Here is a 17,354-nt window from a genome sequence, read left to right as displayed (position 1 = left end):
ACCCTAAACTAAATCTCAACAAGGTCTTTCGATGCAACGAGAGCTCAAAGCACACTCACCCCAAAGAAGAGGACATCGTGAGGGAAGAGCTCAAGAGGTGTGAGGAGGAGGCAGGAAGGGAGGAAAAAAAAGGCTGACCTTTGTTTTCCTTCACATATAAAAATGATATAGAAATCCCTAATTTTGTTTTCCCTCTACCCCGGTTCTCCCCTATCCCCTCCCCTCGCCGGCGGCGCGCAGATCGCGACTGCACCCTCGTCGACGATCACCTCTGTCGAACCCTAGCATCCACTTTAAGTTGCTTGTCGGGGCTGTCCTTCCCTTGCCGTCTCCAGCGGTTCTCCCTCGTCGCTCCAAGCTTCCGTCTTCTTCTCCAGCGGCGCTCGCTCCGCGCCTCCGGCGAAGTCGTGGGTGCGGGGGGCTTCCAGCGTCCATGGTCGACATCGACGAGTGCTCGGTGGCGCTCGTGCCCGAGCTCGAGCATGCGCTGGCGAACCCGAACCCCTCCTCCATCTCCCCGGACGCATGGGCGCCTTTCGAGGCCGCCGCGCTCGGTGTCATGTGCCGGATCCAGCCAACCGTCGCCTCGGAGGGGCGCCGTGCGGCCGTTGTCGACTACATCCAACGCCTCGTCAAGTGTTCCGTCGGCTGCTCGGTACCAGTTACTCCATTTCCGGCATGCTCCAATTTTTACTCGATATGCTTTCCTTACTGTCCCGTTGCACGACAAACTCTACGAGTCCTTTGCTTTGCGCATGACGGACATGTGCAAGGCGCGCAGGTGTGTAGTTGCGAATCTATCGCAGCGTGACAACTTTGAGATCATCCCTGTTATATGCCTGGGAGCCCTTTAGGAGGATTCCTCACAGTTCTGATTTATCCTTTAGGTCATGGAATTGTTGCCAGGATAACCTGTGATGCATATTGCTACTACTCATTTCATGGTTACCATGCTTGCAGTTTCGTTTTAGGTGTATTCTGGCCCCAGTGTGATCGTGCTAGCGCTGCCAATGCCATCAAAGAGATATACTTGTTGCTATATTTGGAATCCTGACATTATTCATATGTCGAGGTTTTATTGGCCATGAATGTTTCATTGCCCCTTGTCGGGCATGCACTCGATTTCCCTCATCATATTGCTTGACTATCTATTTACGACAAGTGCAGATTGATCGATGACTTGTCAGTCTTGGGTCGGAGGATTGGGTATAACTTAACTTAGTGACCATTTTGGGCCTCCATATCTTGTTCGTGTTAGCATGATCCTTTTGGATAAATGCCCTTATCTTACTATATTTGTGCATGCAATAAAACCATGTTTCTGCATATAGTTAGTTGTATTCGAGGAAGGGTTATGTACATGTTTGTTACACAATTAGTTAGTTAGGTTGTCTTGGATCATTGTTCCCTGGATATCTGGCTAATGTAGTTAGAATTTGCTATAAATAGTCTACTTGGCGCGTAGGGATAATTGAAGTTCTGCATGGAAATCAGTGAAATGTAATGGCAGTTTTCTTGGTATGCTCAATATGCTTTACACTTCGTACTATTTCACATGTTGAAAAAGTAATAATACTGTCACTTCTGGACATGGCGTTAGAGAAAAACCATAAACCCCCTTTTTTTTTTGTAATTGTGTACCAAAGTTGGAAAATAATTATTGCTTGTGCTTTTATTCCTGTACTGAGATTGACCTTTTTTTAATGGTTATCTTGAATAATTCGACAGCCTATAGAGGTACAAAGTTAACCTTTTTCCCTTTTTCAAACTAGGTCTTTCCATTTGGATCCGTTCCACTGAAAACATATCTTCCTGATGGAGATATTGACTTGGCTGCTTTCGGTTATACATGTTCTGATGAAAGCCTAGCAAATGAGGTACGTGCCATTCTGGAATCAGAAGAGTGGCGCAAAGATGCTGAATTTGAAATCAAAGATGTCCAGTATATAAATGCTGAGGTGCGCCTTCGAATTGCTCTCTGTTTTAGTTTTTTTTGGGGTACTAATTGTCTATTCACATAGTAGCTGCCATCTTCTTATGAATGCTCATTTTTAAGTATATTATATAAGGCTGGGTAATGACATTCCTGTGATTTAACCAAATTGTTGATATCATTCTTGTCCTACCATAAATTGGGGGAAGAACAACAGAAGTATTCATCTTTTCATATGAAACCAATGAGACATGTCATTATCTTATATACTCCCTCCGTTCCAAAATAGATGAACTAACTTTGTACTAAAGTTAGTACAAAGTTGAGTCATCTATTTTGGAACGGAGGGAGTATCATTCATATTGATAAAAAGGAATTGTTTACTGTGATCATGTCGTGTGGTGGGATGCTTGGCGGTGGATTGACCTGGAGCGGGTAGCTGTGGGAGATGGTCTTCTGGGTTGACTAGCCGTGATGCCAAATAGCCCCCTGATTGGGTAGTGGGAACGAGGATAGAACTGGGATGAGATACTAAATTAATCTTTGCATGCTTTATTCATACTATTGGCTAGAGTCAACTTACACAACTAACCTCGTTCCCGGGCCTAACTTGTCTAACAAATGGAACCTAATTAAGAGATAATGGGGAATCATATCAGAGGTCTTATCTCATGTCATGGTTATGAACAAATTTTGTTGTTATACATGTTGCCGCATATTGTTAGTATTTTATCATCAGGATGTTTCAACTGATGTGCCTTTCTGATGTCAGGTCAAGCTAGTCAAATGCTTTGTCCAAAATATTGTTGTCGACATCTCATTTAATCAGATTGGTGGACTATATACGCTTTGTTTTCTAGAGCAGGTAATATTTCAAAGTTGCCACAAGTTACTTGGTTGCTTTCTTGAAACCGCAGATCTATCATCTATCATTCCCTTTCCCTTCCTTCTGAGGTAGGACTTGGGAAAAGAACTTCCTTGTTATCAGTCTGCTCGTTACCAGGCATATTTGTAACCACCATATTTTCTAGGTGAATCAAAGATTTGAAAAAACCCACCTTTTCAAGAGAAGTATAGTGCTTATAAAAGCCTGGTGTTATTATGAAAGCCGCATCCTTGGAGCCCACCATGGTCTAATTTCTACCTATGCCTTGGAGACATTAGTGCTATATATCTTCCATCTCTTCCATGAGTCTTTGGATGGTCCATTAGCTGTAAGTTCTGACTTAATTTTTGTGTGCCACATTTGTAAAGATTGTGTTTGTCACATTTCTAAGCTCCTTTAGGATGCACAGACTCACAAGGGTGACATCACTATCTGCTCTTCCGCAGGTACTCTATAGGTTTCTGGACTATTATAGCAAGTTTGACTGGGATAACAGGGGTATAAGCTTACATGGTCCTATTTCCTTATCTTCCCTACCTGAGCTAGCTAGTAAGTGTACACAGCCTGATCTTTGTGTATGATTGAATGTTTTGTGTTATAATTGCTAATCACATAGCTTTCCTTGCACAGCTGACCCACCAGGCATTCATAATGATTGTTTTCTTGAGCGGGAGGAGTTTCTAAGAGAATGTGCTCAAATGTTTACTGCCCCCCCTAGGAACTATGAGAGAAATACACGCCCGTTCCCTCGAAAATTTCTCAACATAGTGGATCCATTGAAGCAGAGTAACAATCTCGGGCGCAGTGTCAGCAAAGGTCTGTTTTCTGCCTCCAGATCATTTATTTTGGTGGTAGAAAGGATGATTATGCTTTCAACTATGTCACAACTATAGGGAATTTAGGAAAAGCTGATGTGTTAACTTGGTTGTTGTGATGCGAAATTGTTTTTGATTTCATATTCATGTCATATTTTCATGATTGACACTGCTATTCAAAGGAAAGTGTTGCTTGACTTCTTTTCCCCTAATTTATGTACTTGCATCACAGATAGTTTAGTTCGCATAATGACTGGCTGAAATGGGCTTCCCACGTCCAGAGTTATGGTTAATACGTGCTTGTCCCAATTTTCTGTTCTTCCATCGACGTTTTCCGAGCTAATTCCTCTTATAGTTCACTACTAACTGATTTACTGCAACTAGTGCTGTTTTGACTGTCTTGCTTTTCCCACTGCTTGCTGTTGCATGCAATTGGCTTCTATCGGCTATCGGATTTCATTTTATGGTTTGTGTACAAGGAAACTCTTTGCCATTTTATCATGCAGTTCCACTAAGCTCACTTGCAAATGTGCTGTTGAATGGCTGTCTGTTGTGTGTGTACTTGTGGTCTTGTTTTGATCAACACGCGTAACTTTCTTCGTATGTGCACCAAACCACTTCATGGACATAGTCTTTAGTTTGATTTTATTTCCTGGGCCTAACTCGACTGCTGAATGCCCAGGTAACTTTTACAGAATACGCAGTGCTTTTGATCTTGGTGCCCGGAAGCTTGGAAAGATCCTTCAAGTTCCTGCCAATTCTATCGTGGATGAAGTCAATCAGTTCTTCAGGAGCACACTGAAGAGAAACCTCGGCAGGGTACGCCCAGATGTGCAAGGCACTGCAGTGAACTTGAACATTGAAAGAGACAACAAGGGTTATCCACCTTTACACAGTAATCCCTGTGAGGATCTATCTTATCAGCTTAGTAGTATCAACATTTCAGATAATCATGGATTTCTGAAGCAGGAGGAACATAGCTCTAGCGGTGAGCACCAGGAAATGAAATCTGCTTCACATCTTGTAACTAGTTCTTTAGTTAGTGTGAGCAATGGGATGTCAACAAAGGTGTACAAAGAGGCGGATGGTGATCGGGGTGCCACCACTGACAATTTATCAGATCTCACAGGGGATTACAGAACAAATTTTAACAATCTCCTCTATTCACAGAGTTGCCACCAAGACTATCCAGTTCATCCATACTATCCAATGCTTGCCCCGCCACCTGTACAATATCAGAACAAACACTCACTGAATGGTCATAACAGAAAAAATGCTTATGGATATCCCAGTGCAAACAGAATGGCCCCTGGTCCTTATTCACCTGGCTACTTCGTCTTAAAGCCGTTTTATCGCACTGAGGATCCTATGCAACCTCATGGAGCAGTCACCTACTTCCCCAACCCAGTATGTTCCCTTTTTTTTGTCCATTATTCTGCTTGTACAACTTGAAAGTGCATTTCGAGTAAACTGAATTTTGTATTAACCTAAATGCCTTTTTATTCCATGTATCATGCATGTAAATGCTTGCAAGAATAATTTACTAATGCTCCTGCGCTTGAATTAAAGTGATACTGGAGCTGCCATATCTTTTGTAAATACATATTCATGAACATATCCCTGTTAGTTTTATGTTTCTGTTACAGAACAGTTTTACTTTCTCAAGGCTAGGCACTGTATTTGTGCTGTTTGTGCTGCTCTGTCTTGTTTTTTATCTGAGTTGTCTGGCTTGATGGATATTGTAGAATTTGTGCATGGAGGCACCACCCACTGGACGAGGGGAAAGAAAGAATTATTTCCCTCGGAATAATTATCAAAAGCATCACCGTTATGGTAGGGTGGACATGCCTGCAGATATGACACGTTCTGAGGAATTGAGGCAACAGCCACCATTGCCGATTTATGTTCCTGTTGCAAATGATAAAGGAATTCCCTCTCCGTTGAAGATACCAACACCATCATCCCATTCTACACAGGATAATATTCATGGAAGGGGCTTTATTCATCCACATGACAGCAAACTTGAGTTTGGGACCTTGGGGGCATTGCACATGGAAGTTAGGAATGCTTCCCAAAATCAAGCTAACAGACCATATTCTGCTTCTGACAGTAAACCTTCTGCAACCCTGAGATCGAACTCTCCTGGACAAAATCCTGGAACGGGTTATAAATCTAATGTAATGAGGTAAGTAAGATGCATCCTTTTAGTAATCAAAAGCAATAAAGTCAACTGTTTCATAGAGGGACGTGTAGCTAATCCCTATTTCTTTACTATTTTACAGCAATGACTATTGAGGCACACCACAATTATTAGTTTCTTAAACAGAAATTAAGGTCAGTGTTAGGTTGTAGCTTCAGCAAAAAATATTGATATGGCCACGCGAAACCCACACTAGAACACTAATTTGTAATATGGAAACCGTCCATTTTGTTAGTGTAACCTTGAATCACATCTATTCAGCTTGAAAATGCATTCCTTTTCTCTGGTTTTACCACATTCACTGTGTGACCTCACTCATTTATTATGTGTGTTTTCAACATTTACAGTTCTTAATAATCCTACACTACACAATTTGCAGGAATAGTAAGCCATATCATCTCAAGGACAATGGTGATTTCCCACCACTATCCAGTTGACGCCATATATGGCTTACCGCATAGCAGAGCTGTTGTTTTTTCTGATTCAACCGGAAGATACTGATGTGTGGCGCACACTCAGTGCAGCCATAGCAGAGGGTTTCTCTTCTAGTCAAGCATCATCATGTACATCCTAACTTGGTTCTCCAGTCATCAGATTCACCTTATGCGGCGGCGACAATGCAAGTTTGCCCTGCAGCAACCGAAGTTTCAGCCCCTACCCCTCCTGGAAAACAGGACATTTTGTGCCATGTAGAACTGTAGATACTTGGGGGCAAAAAATATATTTCCTTTCGTTTTCTTTAAAGTTTTGGCGTTCCCCTTAAGTGGGGAACAGGATGCAAAGATGGATAGGAAAAGAGATAGTTTAGACATTCTGTTTTTACCCTGTGAGCATTCGAGGATTGCTCGGGAGCTCGCCGTTGTAGTGTTAATCTGTCTGGGTCTTGACTTGCAACTGAAAGACCCCTTGCCTGAAGTAACATTAGCTGCCTAGAAATGGATAGGCGTTGCATATGAGATTTTGGAGTTGCAGTTGATACATTCTGTCAGCATTCTGTATCTTTCACATGGAAAGAAATTTTGCTCGTATTGTGCCTTGCCTTATCATTGTTGTTAATTGTTTTAGATTTGTTTATTTATTTTAGATTTGTAACATCATTATGCTCAACTGTTAGCTCTGTTTCATGTTGGAAAAGGCGGTGTGATGTCGAGTATGATTTGCTTGTGATTTTGCATAGAAACGAGCGCGTAGGGCAGAAATGTGTGGTTATATCATGTCACTTTCAAGCGTAAAGTCAAAATGCAACTAGAATCCGAGTCATGTAGTCAGTCTAGTGACATGTTTGAATAGGATGCAACGATATGTTCAATCGTGTAGTCGGTCAAAAATAAAACGACTATCTTTCTCTCAATAATATTATTTTTAATATGTATTTCCATGCGGATGACAATTATTTTTGCAGAATGATGAGATCATACCTTGAATTCTGGCTGTTTTGAACTCCCAATTATGCCCCTTTTTATATGCTCTTTTGGTGGGTGAAGTACAAGTGCTTACGTGTAGAATAAAGTTTGGTAGCTCAATTATTGGAGTCTATCCTTCCAACGTTTCTCTCTCTCTCTCTCTCTCTCTCTCTCTCTCTCTCTCTCTCTAGAGCTTAGTTTGATTGACGCGATTTGGTGTTGGTTTTAGTATCCTCTCTAAGAAACTTGGCTCCTCATATAACCTTTTCGATAGCTCGAATGGTCAAAAACCAAGCACCAGTTAAAATAGAAGTTGCATCAGGATCAGTGTCGAGTCCTCTCCCTCTTCCCCAAACGCGCCAAAAAGTTGCATAAGAAAAAGAAACCAATGTCGAACGTCAAAGAGATGTTCGTATTTTGCACCCGCTCTGCTAATTAACTACTCCTGCTTGCCTGTCACAGTTAATCCATATTCAACAGTTGCGTGGTATTCACGAGCCAAATTTAGCGTATGTTCTTAGAGAATCATAGCTTATCCTAATTATAGATTATGTATGACTTAAGACGTAGTCTGAAGGTGATCACCCTTAAGCATTCAGTTAAGTAGGTCGCTGTCGTAGGAGAAGTGGAGAAAGCGTTTGCAGGCCCAGGTTTGGGATGTTGTGCAAGAAAATGACTCTTTAGAGTCCTGAAATAATGAGAGGGGAAAACCAAATGGTCTAGTGTTGGTCTGACAAACAGCTTATTGGTCTAACGAATAATTCCGCAAACTCGAAGACCCTACCACTGCAATAAAATGGAGCTAAAAGCTAAGTTTGGTCTCAGTCAAATCGTAAATAATAGAGTTTTCCTTTGTTTAGATGCCACACAAGAAGTTTACATGTCGTGCTAATTCTCTTCGTCCAAAAAATGGAACCAAAAAGGGAATATGCTGCTAAACTTTCATACATATAATTCATGTAGAAGTCAACTAAGAACCTTAGGGGCACGTGCACGGAGACGTTCGAGGTGTCATCGACAAAGTAAAGCCAGCTCCGGTAGGGGAGCGGCAACAACGGCTCGCAGTAGTGGTCATTAGGTGGTCTCAGAATCTTGATGTAGTTTTTATTATGTTTGAGATGCTTTCTATTTTCTGTTAACTTTTGTAATAGGTCTGTTGTTTTTCTCAATGAAAAGTCAACTAATAACCATGTAGACACATTTTGTTCATTAGAGCTTGGATCCTCTGCTCTTCCAACCTACCTACCTACAACAGATTTATCTGTACTACGAAGCAGCAACTACAAGCCCCAGCCCACTCTAAAGGCAGAGTAACAGAAGCCTCCAAACCGTCTACGATCCTCCGCTATCTGTCTCGTCCTCATCATCATCAAAGTTCCGAATTGCTCCTGTCATCTGTCCACAGATGGAGCTTTCAAGGCATGGATTCTTCAGGTCCAGATCCTTGTAGCCCCAAATAATCTTCCTTCTCAGGCAGTGTCCAGACCACAAGCCAGAAAAATTCCGCCTTTTCTTCTTCCTCCTCCTGCCTGCCTGCCTGCCATGACGATTATTCTGGACCTGACATGACATGACATGCGTGCATGATTGATCAGGCGCGTGCTAGATTGGAGGCATCCAATTCCAGCACTCAACCTGCCCTGCCCTGCCCCTGCTCGCCACCTCCTCCTATTACTACCGCCCCGTCCTTGTCAGCGTCAGATGAGCAGCGCGCGGTCGTGGTTCGACGACGCTGCGGCTGCGGGGGCGTCATCCTCCTCCTCCACCTCCTCCTCGTCGTCTGCGGCGGCGTGGATCATGCTGCGGCGGATCGACGACTCGCGCCTCCTCTCTGGCGTCTTCTGCACCTATCACGGCGGCAAGCTAGCCGCCAGCAGGATCACCTACTGATCCATCCACACAGCCACAGGGAGCCTAGTACAGTACTAGCTAGTAGAGCAGCAGTAGTTAAGCCATGTCGAGCCCACGGCGGCCGGAGATGTCACCGGCGGCGAGGAACAACGACAATGGATACGTCGAGACCGACCCCACTGGTCGCTACGGCCGGGTAAGCTCTCCATCTCTTCTGCCTCTTCGATCTCATCGCTTCAGCTAAGTTTATCGCGCAACCTAAAACAGTCATAATAACCAATTAGCAGCTTGCTTACATTCAATTTCTCAAGCTTCGTGTTCTTGGTTTTTTTTTCTTGTGTTTGTTAGGAGCATGTTCTTGTGATTAGATTAGATTGGGTTCGAGTCAAACATGCTTACAACTACACCATGAACTAAATAGGATTGTGGGCTTTCAAATGCTTAACTCAATTATCAAGGATGGATGCCGTGTTGATGTGTACATGGGAGCTACCCTAAACAAGGCCACAATTATTGTGCCTTTTTCTTTTGTTTACATGTCCATTTGGCTCTTGTTGCCTTGCTAGGGCTAGCTAGCTTAGCTGCACATCTTCTATATTTGTTTACAGTCAAACTACGTGTGCAATTCAGTGGCTAACTACGTACGTACATGTCCACTAATTGGCAAACTAAGTGCTTTTCAATTGGAGTATATATGCAAGATTGATTGATGAATTTCACCTGCTGCCCGTTGGCGACCACGTACGAGATGTTTACAGCCAATTTTTCTTTGTGCGGTAGCAGGCCTGAAACCGTCCGGATATGAACTGGCCAGTTGAATATTAATTAAATGCTAACCCCCTCCATTCACAAATATAAGATATTCTTTCGTTTTTCTGATTCGGATGTATATAGACGCATTTTAGTGTGTTTGTTCACTCATTTTAATTCGTATGTACTAGTTTATATTAAAATATGCAAAACATCTCATATTTGTGAATGGAGGGAGCTAGCATATCCTAATGCATGCAAACAATCATAGAAACTGTTGCATTGAAATACATCATCGATATGGTATTTCTATACCTGGTCAAATAGTTGAGGAAGGTGGACCATTAGTTTTGGAAGGTGAGAATTTCATTGTGATTTCTCTTCTAATCTAATTAATCCAAGTTATATCAGGGAAGAGTTTGTGTTTGGTTGGAGACCCCTAGTTAGGTTAGGACTAAGTTGGGTTTGGTTGATGAGTGATGGATTGGTGGTGAGGATTGTTCCATGCGTCAAATATGCCAATAATGAGATGCTTTGAAAGCTTCAACGGGATAATATGCCCTGTCAGTATCCCCCAAAGATATCCTTCACCTTTATTTCTCAGTGGATGAAGTTGTAGCGGTCACTCATGTTTGTCCTTTCAGTGCTCTCTCCACAGTTGTGTACAGTAGTTGTATTGTTAGTCTACGTATTGGTTTTTCTTTTAATCCTAGTATTTCCTTGTTAACATGAAATTGGCATATCGAAGCACTAACGGTCATATTACGTGCAATCAGTGTGAATTCTAATTTGAATTATGAATGTAATTTATACTACCTGAAAACACACACGGAAATATTAATATTACACACTCCGATCCATATTACTTGTCGCAGCTTTAACACAACTTTAGAACATTTATTTTGGTAAGTGTTGTTCTTGGGGCTGATGGATGGGAAGGTTGATCTGTGTTGGAAATGTGATGCATGCATGCAGTTCGACGAGCTCCTGGGCAAGGGGGCGATGAAGTCGGTGTACAGGGGGTTCGACGAGGTGCGCGGCGTGGAGGTGGCATGGAACCAGGCCAACCTCGCCGACGTCCTCCGCACCCCTGACGCGCTGCAGCGCATGTACTCCGAGGTCCACCTCCTCAGCACCCTCCGCCACGACGCCATCATCGCCTTCCACGCCTCGTGGGTCTCCGTCTCCTCCCCCTCCCCGCGCGGCGGCTGCACCGGCGGCGCCCCCCGCCGCACCTTCAACTTCATCACCGAGCTCTTCTCCTCCGGCACCCTCCGCGCGTACCGCCTCCGATACCCGCGCGTCAGCCTCCGCGCCGTCCGCGGCTGGGCACGCCAGATCCTCCGGGGCCTCGCCTACCTCCACGCCCACGACCCCCCGGTCATCCACCGCGACCTCAAGTGCGACAACGTGTTCGTCAACGGCAACCAGGGAACCGTCAAGATCGGCGACCTCGGCCTCGCCGCCGTGCTCCGCGGCGCCCAGGCCGCCCACAGCGTCATCGGCACGCCCGAGTTCATGGCGCCCGAGATGTACGACGAGGACTACGACGAGCTCGTCGACGTCTACTCCTTTGGCATGTGCATGCTCGAGATGCTCACCGTCGAGTACCCCTACGCCGAGTGCTCCAACCCGGCGCAGATCTACAAGAAGGTCACCTCCGGCAAGCTGCCCGACGCCTTCTACCGGGTCGATGACGCTGACGCGCGCAGGTTCATCGGGAGGTGTCTCGTCCCCGCCTCCCACCGCCCCTCCGCCCAGGAGCTCCTGCTCGACCCTTTCCTCTCCACGCAGGACACCACCATGACGCTGTCACCGCCGCCATTGCTGCCTGCCTTGCCCACCTCCGGTGACCGGAAGGATAACCCGGAGGAGGCAGAGCCGGCGGCAGCAAGGACTGACATGACCATCACCGGCAAGCTCAACACCGACGACGATACCATATTCCTCAAAGTGCAGATCGTCGACGAAGCAGGTACACGTTCAGACGTTGCAACATTTCCCAGACAAGTAAGCACATACGTACGTATGTACATGGAAATCTTGACCTGACAAGGTGACAAGGTTAATTGTTGATCTGATCAGGCCATTCGAGGAACATCTACTTCCCGTTCGACATCGCCGGCGATACAGCGACAGAGGTGGCGAGGGAGATGGTGAAGGAGCTGGACATCACGGACCGGGACCCCTCAGAGATCGCCGCCATGATCGAGGAGGAGATCATGAGGCTGGTACCGGACTGGGTCAGCGGTGGCTGTGATGATCAGCAGGAGTACTATACGTACGCGGATAATGACGACAATGAGGAGCAGCCTCCATTCTACTACCTCTCCTCTTCCCCGACCTCTTCCAACGGGTCTCATTGTGGCATAGGGCCGACAACATCAGGTGGCGGCCACGGTGGCTGGTTTCAAGGTACGTTTTTTTCTTCTTCTTTTGAGTTGTGATCATATGTCAGCATCGCAATGCTACTTTACTTGATTTGATTTGATCAGTAGTTAGAAGACCGATTGCACAGGTAGGGGTTAATTAGTATCCCCTCTTTAAAAAAGTAATTAGAAGGCCCATTTACAATTGAAATGGTGGTGCGATAAGAAGTTTTTAGAGGGGTATGACAGGAAATTAAGAACATAGATACAACGATTTAGCTAGAGCAACCGCAAAAAAAACACACACACAAAAAAAGGATTTAGCTAGAGCACTATGTTTGTCGACTAACTGTTTATAATAAGAAGTCACCCTTAATGATATTATTAATTGGATATATCATGATTAGTTGTTTAATCTTTGTTTAAACTTTTTCTTAGATATGTGTAATGCCTAATGTATTAAATTGCATATTTGAAGATCATGCAAAGCAATACGTTATACTTCGTCCCAAAATTCTTGTCTTAGATTAGTCTAGATACAAATGTATCTAGTCATATTCTAGTGTTAGATACACCTGTATCTAGACAAATCTATGACAAGAATTTTGGGACGGAGTAATATATTTAGGGCAGTGCATAGTAACTATTTGGAATAGATCACACTTTATTTTTATTTTTTTGAGGAAAAGATCATACTTTATTTAGAAGAGGATGTAGTTAGATTTATTTTAAGAACTATTATGTGAAAACATATAATTATTTTTTCTAGATTTCTCACCACGTGTGCCATGTGGTATATAAACGTCAGGTATGTGAAAGTAGCCTTATTGATTTTGCCATTTACTACAGTATATTAAACATAGTTACATGATAGAAAGTACGGTTTTGTGGATTCTTGGTTATCAAAATTTGTTGAATCTCAGTAATCTCAGACTGCACAATACGAATTCTAAATTAGATTGCACATAAGTATTAAGCACAAACGTGAAATCTTAATGCAATTATTTATGTTATATTATGTGGGTGAACATAGTTAGATGTTGATACAATGTCAGATTGCAGTAATTATTTATGTGGTAGTAGGTAGCTCTGTTTGGGAATATATAGACCACACTTTAGAAGCATGTAGTCAGATTAATTGAACAACTATTTTGTGCAACATATAAACCTTTTTTTTAGATTACTCACCAATGTTCCATGTGGTATATTACATTGGTTATGTGAAAGTAGTATTGTTAAATTTTTCTTAAATACAGTTTTACAATATAAATCTGAAGTGCAATTTTAGTTGCTACAATATATTAACATGGTTACATACTAGAAAGTAAGGTTTGTGGATTCTTTATTACCTAAATTTCTTGTATTAAGTAATCCAAGATTGCACACTATGAATTCTAAATTAGATTGCACACGAGTATTAAGCACAAAGGTGAAATATTAATGCAATCTTTAGTCGTGTTATATTTGTGTGTTGTGAATGATAGTTAGATGATGATACAATGGACTGAAAAATTCATTTAGATTTAAGAAGCGATCAAGGCACACAGTGGAGAAGTTTTAAGAAATGACAACCATAATGCAAAATTTGATCTCTCTATATTCTGCTTAGAAAAAAAGGTGAAGTAAGTATCATGCGACGACTCCACTAGACCTTTATTAGGGAATGCCCAATGCATAGGGCTAGCAGAAGGCGCTATGATAGAATTACCAGCCAATCAACAATTGTGTCAAGAAATTCTGCAATTGGTGTGGCATCATCACAAAAGATGGAGTCCATCGTTGGCCTTTTTCCTTTGCATTAGGAGGTATAAAAATACTTAGGGGCCATGACCACAGGTTATGGAGTTTATTAGTGCATGTACTAGCTGCTAGCGTTGAAAGAGAGGGCACTAACATGAAGTTTTGATATATTTTTCAACTGCAAGCATCTACATAAGGACCAAGCATTGCGCATGCTCTTACATGCTTACACTTTTTTTTTTGAAACTACATGTTACACTTTTTAGGAAGTGTGGAGTGAAACTTGTGGCAACTAATAGATACAAAAACATTTATTTAGCTTAATAAATCAAAAGAGTACCGATTAGGTCTGTAACGATCTTTCCGTAATATAAAATTCATTTTTTCAGTAATACGCTTTTACCAGACAGATGATTGGCATGCATATCAAAGACCCTATCAGTGTCTAAGACATATTGATATTTATGTACCTATGGGCTATGGCTATGCATCAGCGACTGTGGCCATTGTGGCTCCTTGTGGTTTGTATGGCTGTTGCATGTGGTGTTGGCATGCATATACTACTCCCTCCGTTCCTAAATACTTGTCTTTTTAGAGATTTCAACAAATGACTACATACGGCGTAAAATGAGTGAATCTACACTTTAAAATATGTCTACATATATCCGTATGTTGAGTCCATTTGAAATGCCTAAAAAGACAAGTATTTGGGAACGGAGGGAGTATTCGTTACGCGGTTGTCGCTGTCTACATATGCCCATTTGCTAGCATATCCATTTGACATGATAAAAAGCACATATTTTATGTCACGTCCCAGCATGTGGAAATGGGATATATCATAGTCATCCTTGATGAAGGCGAAAGGACAGCATAATGGAGCACATATTTCCCTATCTTTGACTAGTTGCAATTTTGTGGTCGTTTTGCTGCCCTTCGTTGAGCCATGACACGTGTCCTATTGTGGTTGGTGTAGATTACGCTGTGAGCAGCGATGACGACGAGACAAGCTCCACGCGCTCTGCGCTGCAGTACTCCTCCGAAGAGGCCCAGCCCGAAGAGAAGCCTGGCGTCTCCAAGACGGGCCAGGTGAAGGCCACCAGATTCGGCCCAGGAGACGGCGGCACAGCAGGACACGACGTGTCGTCGTCGCGCGCCGGCCGGCCGCGGCACCACCGCGGGAGCCCCGACGCCGGCGGCGACGAGGGGCGGCCGCGGAGGCAGCAGGGCCGCATGACGAGGAACCGGTCGATGGTGGACGTGCGGAGCCAGCTGCTGCACCGGACGCTTGTGGAGGAGCTCAACAAGCGCATGTTCTTCAACACCGTCGGCGCGGTCGAGAACATCGGCTTCCGCCGCATCCCCGGCTACGGCGGCGGGCCCTCGTCCTCGTCGGCGACGGTGTCGTCCTCGCGCGGGGGCGACCAGCGCGGCCGGAGAAGTGGCAAGGACAAGCACCAGTTCTTCATGTTCTGAGCAGATTACTTTGCTCGATCGGCGGTGTGTACTGTACTGTACGTAGTAGCATATGCAGGTGTGTGGTGATTAATTCTTGTGTCGGTCGTGTGTACATATATACCCCTGCGGGTGCAACCACACAGCTGCTTACGCGAGAGTACGTATACATAACACAACACGGAACTATCTATGTACAGTATATATTTGATTTTGTACCGGGGATTGAAACCTGAACCAATTAAATGGATCCATGTCGGCTGTTCCTGATCATTTAGAAGAAACACGGACACGTTTAACGAGCAAACAGTGCCCGTTGGGGCCAGTTCTTTTGCCAGCTTAAAAAAAAGCTGCCTCCTCTCCCTAGCTTTCCTAACAAGCCGCCTCTCTTACTCACTGAGGCTTGTAAACTAGTTACGAGAGAACTGATTTAGAAATCTCAATAAAATTAGGGACGGCTTATTTTTTAAGCTGGGAAGAGGCGGCTTATTTTTCAAGCCGCCCAAAAAAACTGGCACTTAGCGAAAAAGCGCACGTCTTCAAGAGCACCTTGTCTCGCACCCCAATCGTGTTGTTCGTGCAGTGCGCGTCATCCGACGCGACTCGGGTTCCTTTTTCCCTTTCCTACGCAGAATGTCACGGCACCCCACTGTCGCCCGCACCCATCGCACACCTTCTCTCCCTTGAATTTCTTCCCCGCACAAAGAAAAACGAAAAAGATAACCATCGAACGTCAGATTTTTAAGGGTTCCCGCCGAACGCGTTGACTCCCGTTGGATTTTAAGCACGGATCTTAACGCGAAGTTAGCTCCACGTCAGCTCCTGGGGCCGTTCGATGGGAAGTGGGAACTGAATGAATATATATTTTCCTTCCCCTCGCCGACAGCCATCAGTTCCCACTCACCTCACCCATTCTCTCATTCCCCTCAATCCTCGTGAGTCAACCAACACAAACTCCGCTCGACAATTTGCTGGCGAGATGGAGCGGCCGGCACAACTCGCTGCACGAATCCCGGCCAGCTCCCGATGATTTTTCCTCAGATTGTTTGGTGTCGAGTGAGGCAGAATGGGACTCGAGATGGTGCTGAGGCCGGCTAGATCCGGACATTGTCCTGGTGGTAGCGACATCGAAGACGTGTGTAGGACCTTGAAGTATGTCTAGAGGGGGGGGGGGTGATTAGACTACTTGACCAATTAAAAACTTAACCTTTTTCCAATTTTAGAGTTTGGCAGATTTTAGCAATCTTTGGACAAGTCAAGCAATCATCACACAATTCAAGCAAGCATGCAAAGAGTATATGAGCAGCGGAAATTAAAGCATGCAACTTGCAAGAAAGTAAAGGGAAGGGTTTGGAGAATTCAAACGCAATTGGAGACACGGATGTTTTTGGCGTGGTTCCGATAGGTGGTGCTATCGTACATCCATGTTGATGGAGACTTCAACCCACGAAGGGTAACGGTTGCGCGAGTCCACGGAGGGCTCCACCCACGAAGGGTCCACGAAGAAGCAACCTTGTCTATCCCACCATGGCCGTCGCCCACGAAGGACTTGCCTCACTAGCGGTAGATCTTCACGAAGTAGGCGATCTCCTTGCCCTTACAAACTCCTTGGTTCAACTCCACAATCTTGTTGGAGGCTCCCAAGTGACACCTAGCCAATCTAGGAGACACAACTCTCCAAGAAGTAATAAATGGCGCGTTGATGATGAACTCCTTACTCTTGTGCTTCAAATGATAGTCTCCCCAACACTCAACTCTCTCTCATAGAATTTGGATCTGGTGGAAAGAAGATTTGAGTGGAAAGCAACTTGGGGAAGGCTAGAGATCAAGATTCATATGGTAAGAATGGAATATCTTGGCCTCAACACATGAGTAGGTGGTTCTCTCTCAGAAATGGTAAGTTGGAAGTGTAGGTTTTTTCTGATGGCTCTCTCCACGAATGAAGAGGAGGTGGA

The 17,354-nt window shown here is 44.2% G+C and overlaps 2 protein-coding genes across 3 annotated transcripts; both read left to right on the top strand.

Moving 5' to 3' along the window:
• Nucleotides 1-202: 202 nt before the first annotated feature.
• On the top strand, nucleotides 203-6,875 carry LOC119308472. 2 transcript variants are annotated; one of them, XM_037584602.1, is made up of 10 exons: nucleotides 203-655; nucleotides 1,773-1,958; nucleotides 2,706-2,798; nucleotides 2,965-3,147; nucleotides 3,266-3,368; nucleotides 3,450-3,635; nucleotides 4,317-5,041; nucleotides 5,380-5,819; nucleotides 5,917-5,968; nucleotides 6,214-6,875. In XM_037584602.1, exons 1-9 carry the CDS (start codon nucleotides 434-436, stop codon nucleotides 5,927-5,929), a joined length of 2,151 nt encoding a protein of 716 aa, XP_037440499.1. In that variant the 5' UTR covers nucleotides 203-433; the 3' UTR covers nucleotides 5,930-5,968; nucleotides 6,214-6,875. The 2 variants fall into 2 exon arrangements, with proteins under 2 accessions (XP_037440499.1, XP_037440498.1); XM_037584601.1 differs by lacking the exon at nucleotides 5,917-5,968.
• Nucleotides 6,876-8,579: 1,704 nt separating this feature from the next.
• Nucleotides 8,580-15,672, top strand: LOC119308469 (probable serine/threonine-protein kinase WNK8). Its single transcript, XM_037584600.1, has 4 exons — nucleotides 8,580-9,284; nucleotides 10,814-11,813; nucleotides 11,924-12,253; nucleotides 14,921-15,672. Exons 1-4 carry the CDS (start codon nucleotides 9,192-9,194, stop codon nucleotides 15,418-15,420), a joined length of 1,923 nt encoding a protein of 640 aa, XP_037440497.1. The 5' UTR covers nucleotides 8,580-9,191; the 3' UTR covers nucleotides 15,421-15,672.
• The last annotated feature ends 1,682 nt before the right edge of the window (nucleotides 15,673-17,354 follow it).

The sequence above is a fragment of the Triticum dicoccoides genome, chromosome 5B, assembly GCF_002162155.2.
Source record: "Triticum dicoccoides isolate Atlit2015 ecotype Zavitan chromosome 5B, WEW_v2.0, whole genome shotgun sequence".
Taxonomy (NCBI): domain Eukaryota; kingdom Viridiplantae; phylum Streptophyta; class Magnoliopsida; order Poales; family Poaceae; genus Triticum; species Triticum dicoccoides.
This window is presented reverse-complemented; position numbering and strand designations above follow the sequence as displayed.

What these genes read in the sequence shown, in the direction of transcription:
- LOC119308472 (XM_037584601.1), top strand. Translation starts at nt 434, where the DNA reads ATGGTCGACATCGACGAGTGCTCGGTGGCGCTCGTGCCCGAGCTCGAG. An exon ending in TTCCCTACCTGAGCTAGCTA is followed by an intron (nt 3,369 to 3,449) that starts GTAAGTGTACAC and finishes TTCCTTGCACAG; the next exon opens with CTGACCCACCAGGCATTCAT. An exon ending in TCACCTACTTCCCCAACCCA is followed by an intron (nt 5,042 to 5,379) that starts GTATGTTCCCTT and finishes TGGATATTGTAG; the next exon opens with AATTTGTGCATGGAGGCACC.
- LOC119308469 (XM_037584600.1), top strand. Translation starts at nt 9,192, where the DNA reads ATGTCGAGCCCACGGCGGCCGGAGATGTCACCGGCGGCGAGGAACAAC. An exon ending in CCACTGGTCGCTACGGCCGG is followed by an intron (nt 9,285 to 10,813) that starts GTAAGCTCTCCA and finishes GCATGCATGCAG; the next exon opens with TTCGACGAGCTCCTGGGCAA. An exon ending in CCACGGTGGCTGGTTTCAAG is followed by an intron (nt 12,254 to 14,920) that starts GTACGTTTTTTT and finishes TGGTTGGTGTAG; the next exon opens with ATTACGCTGTGAGCAGCGAT.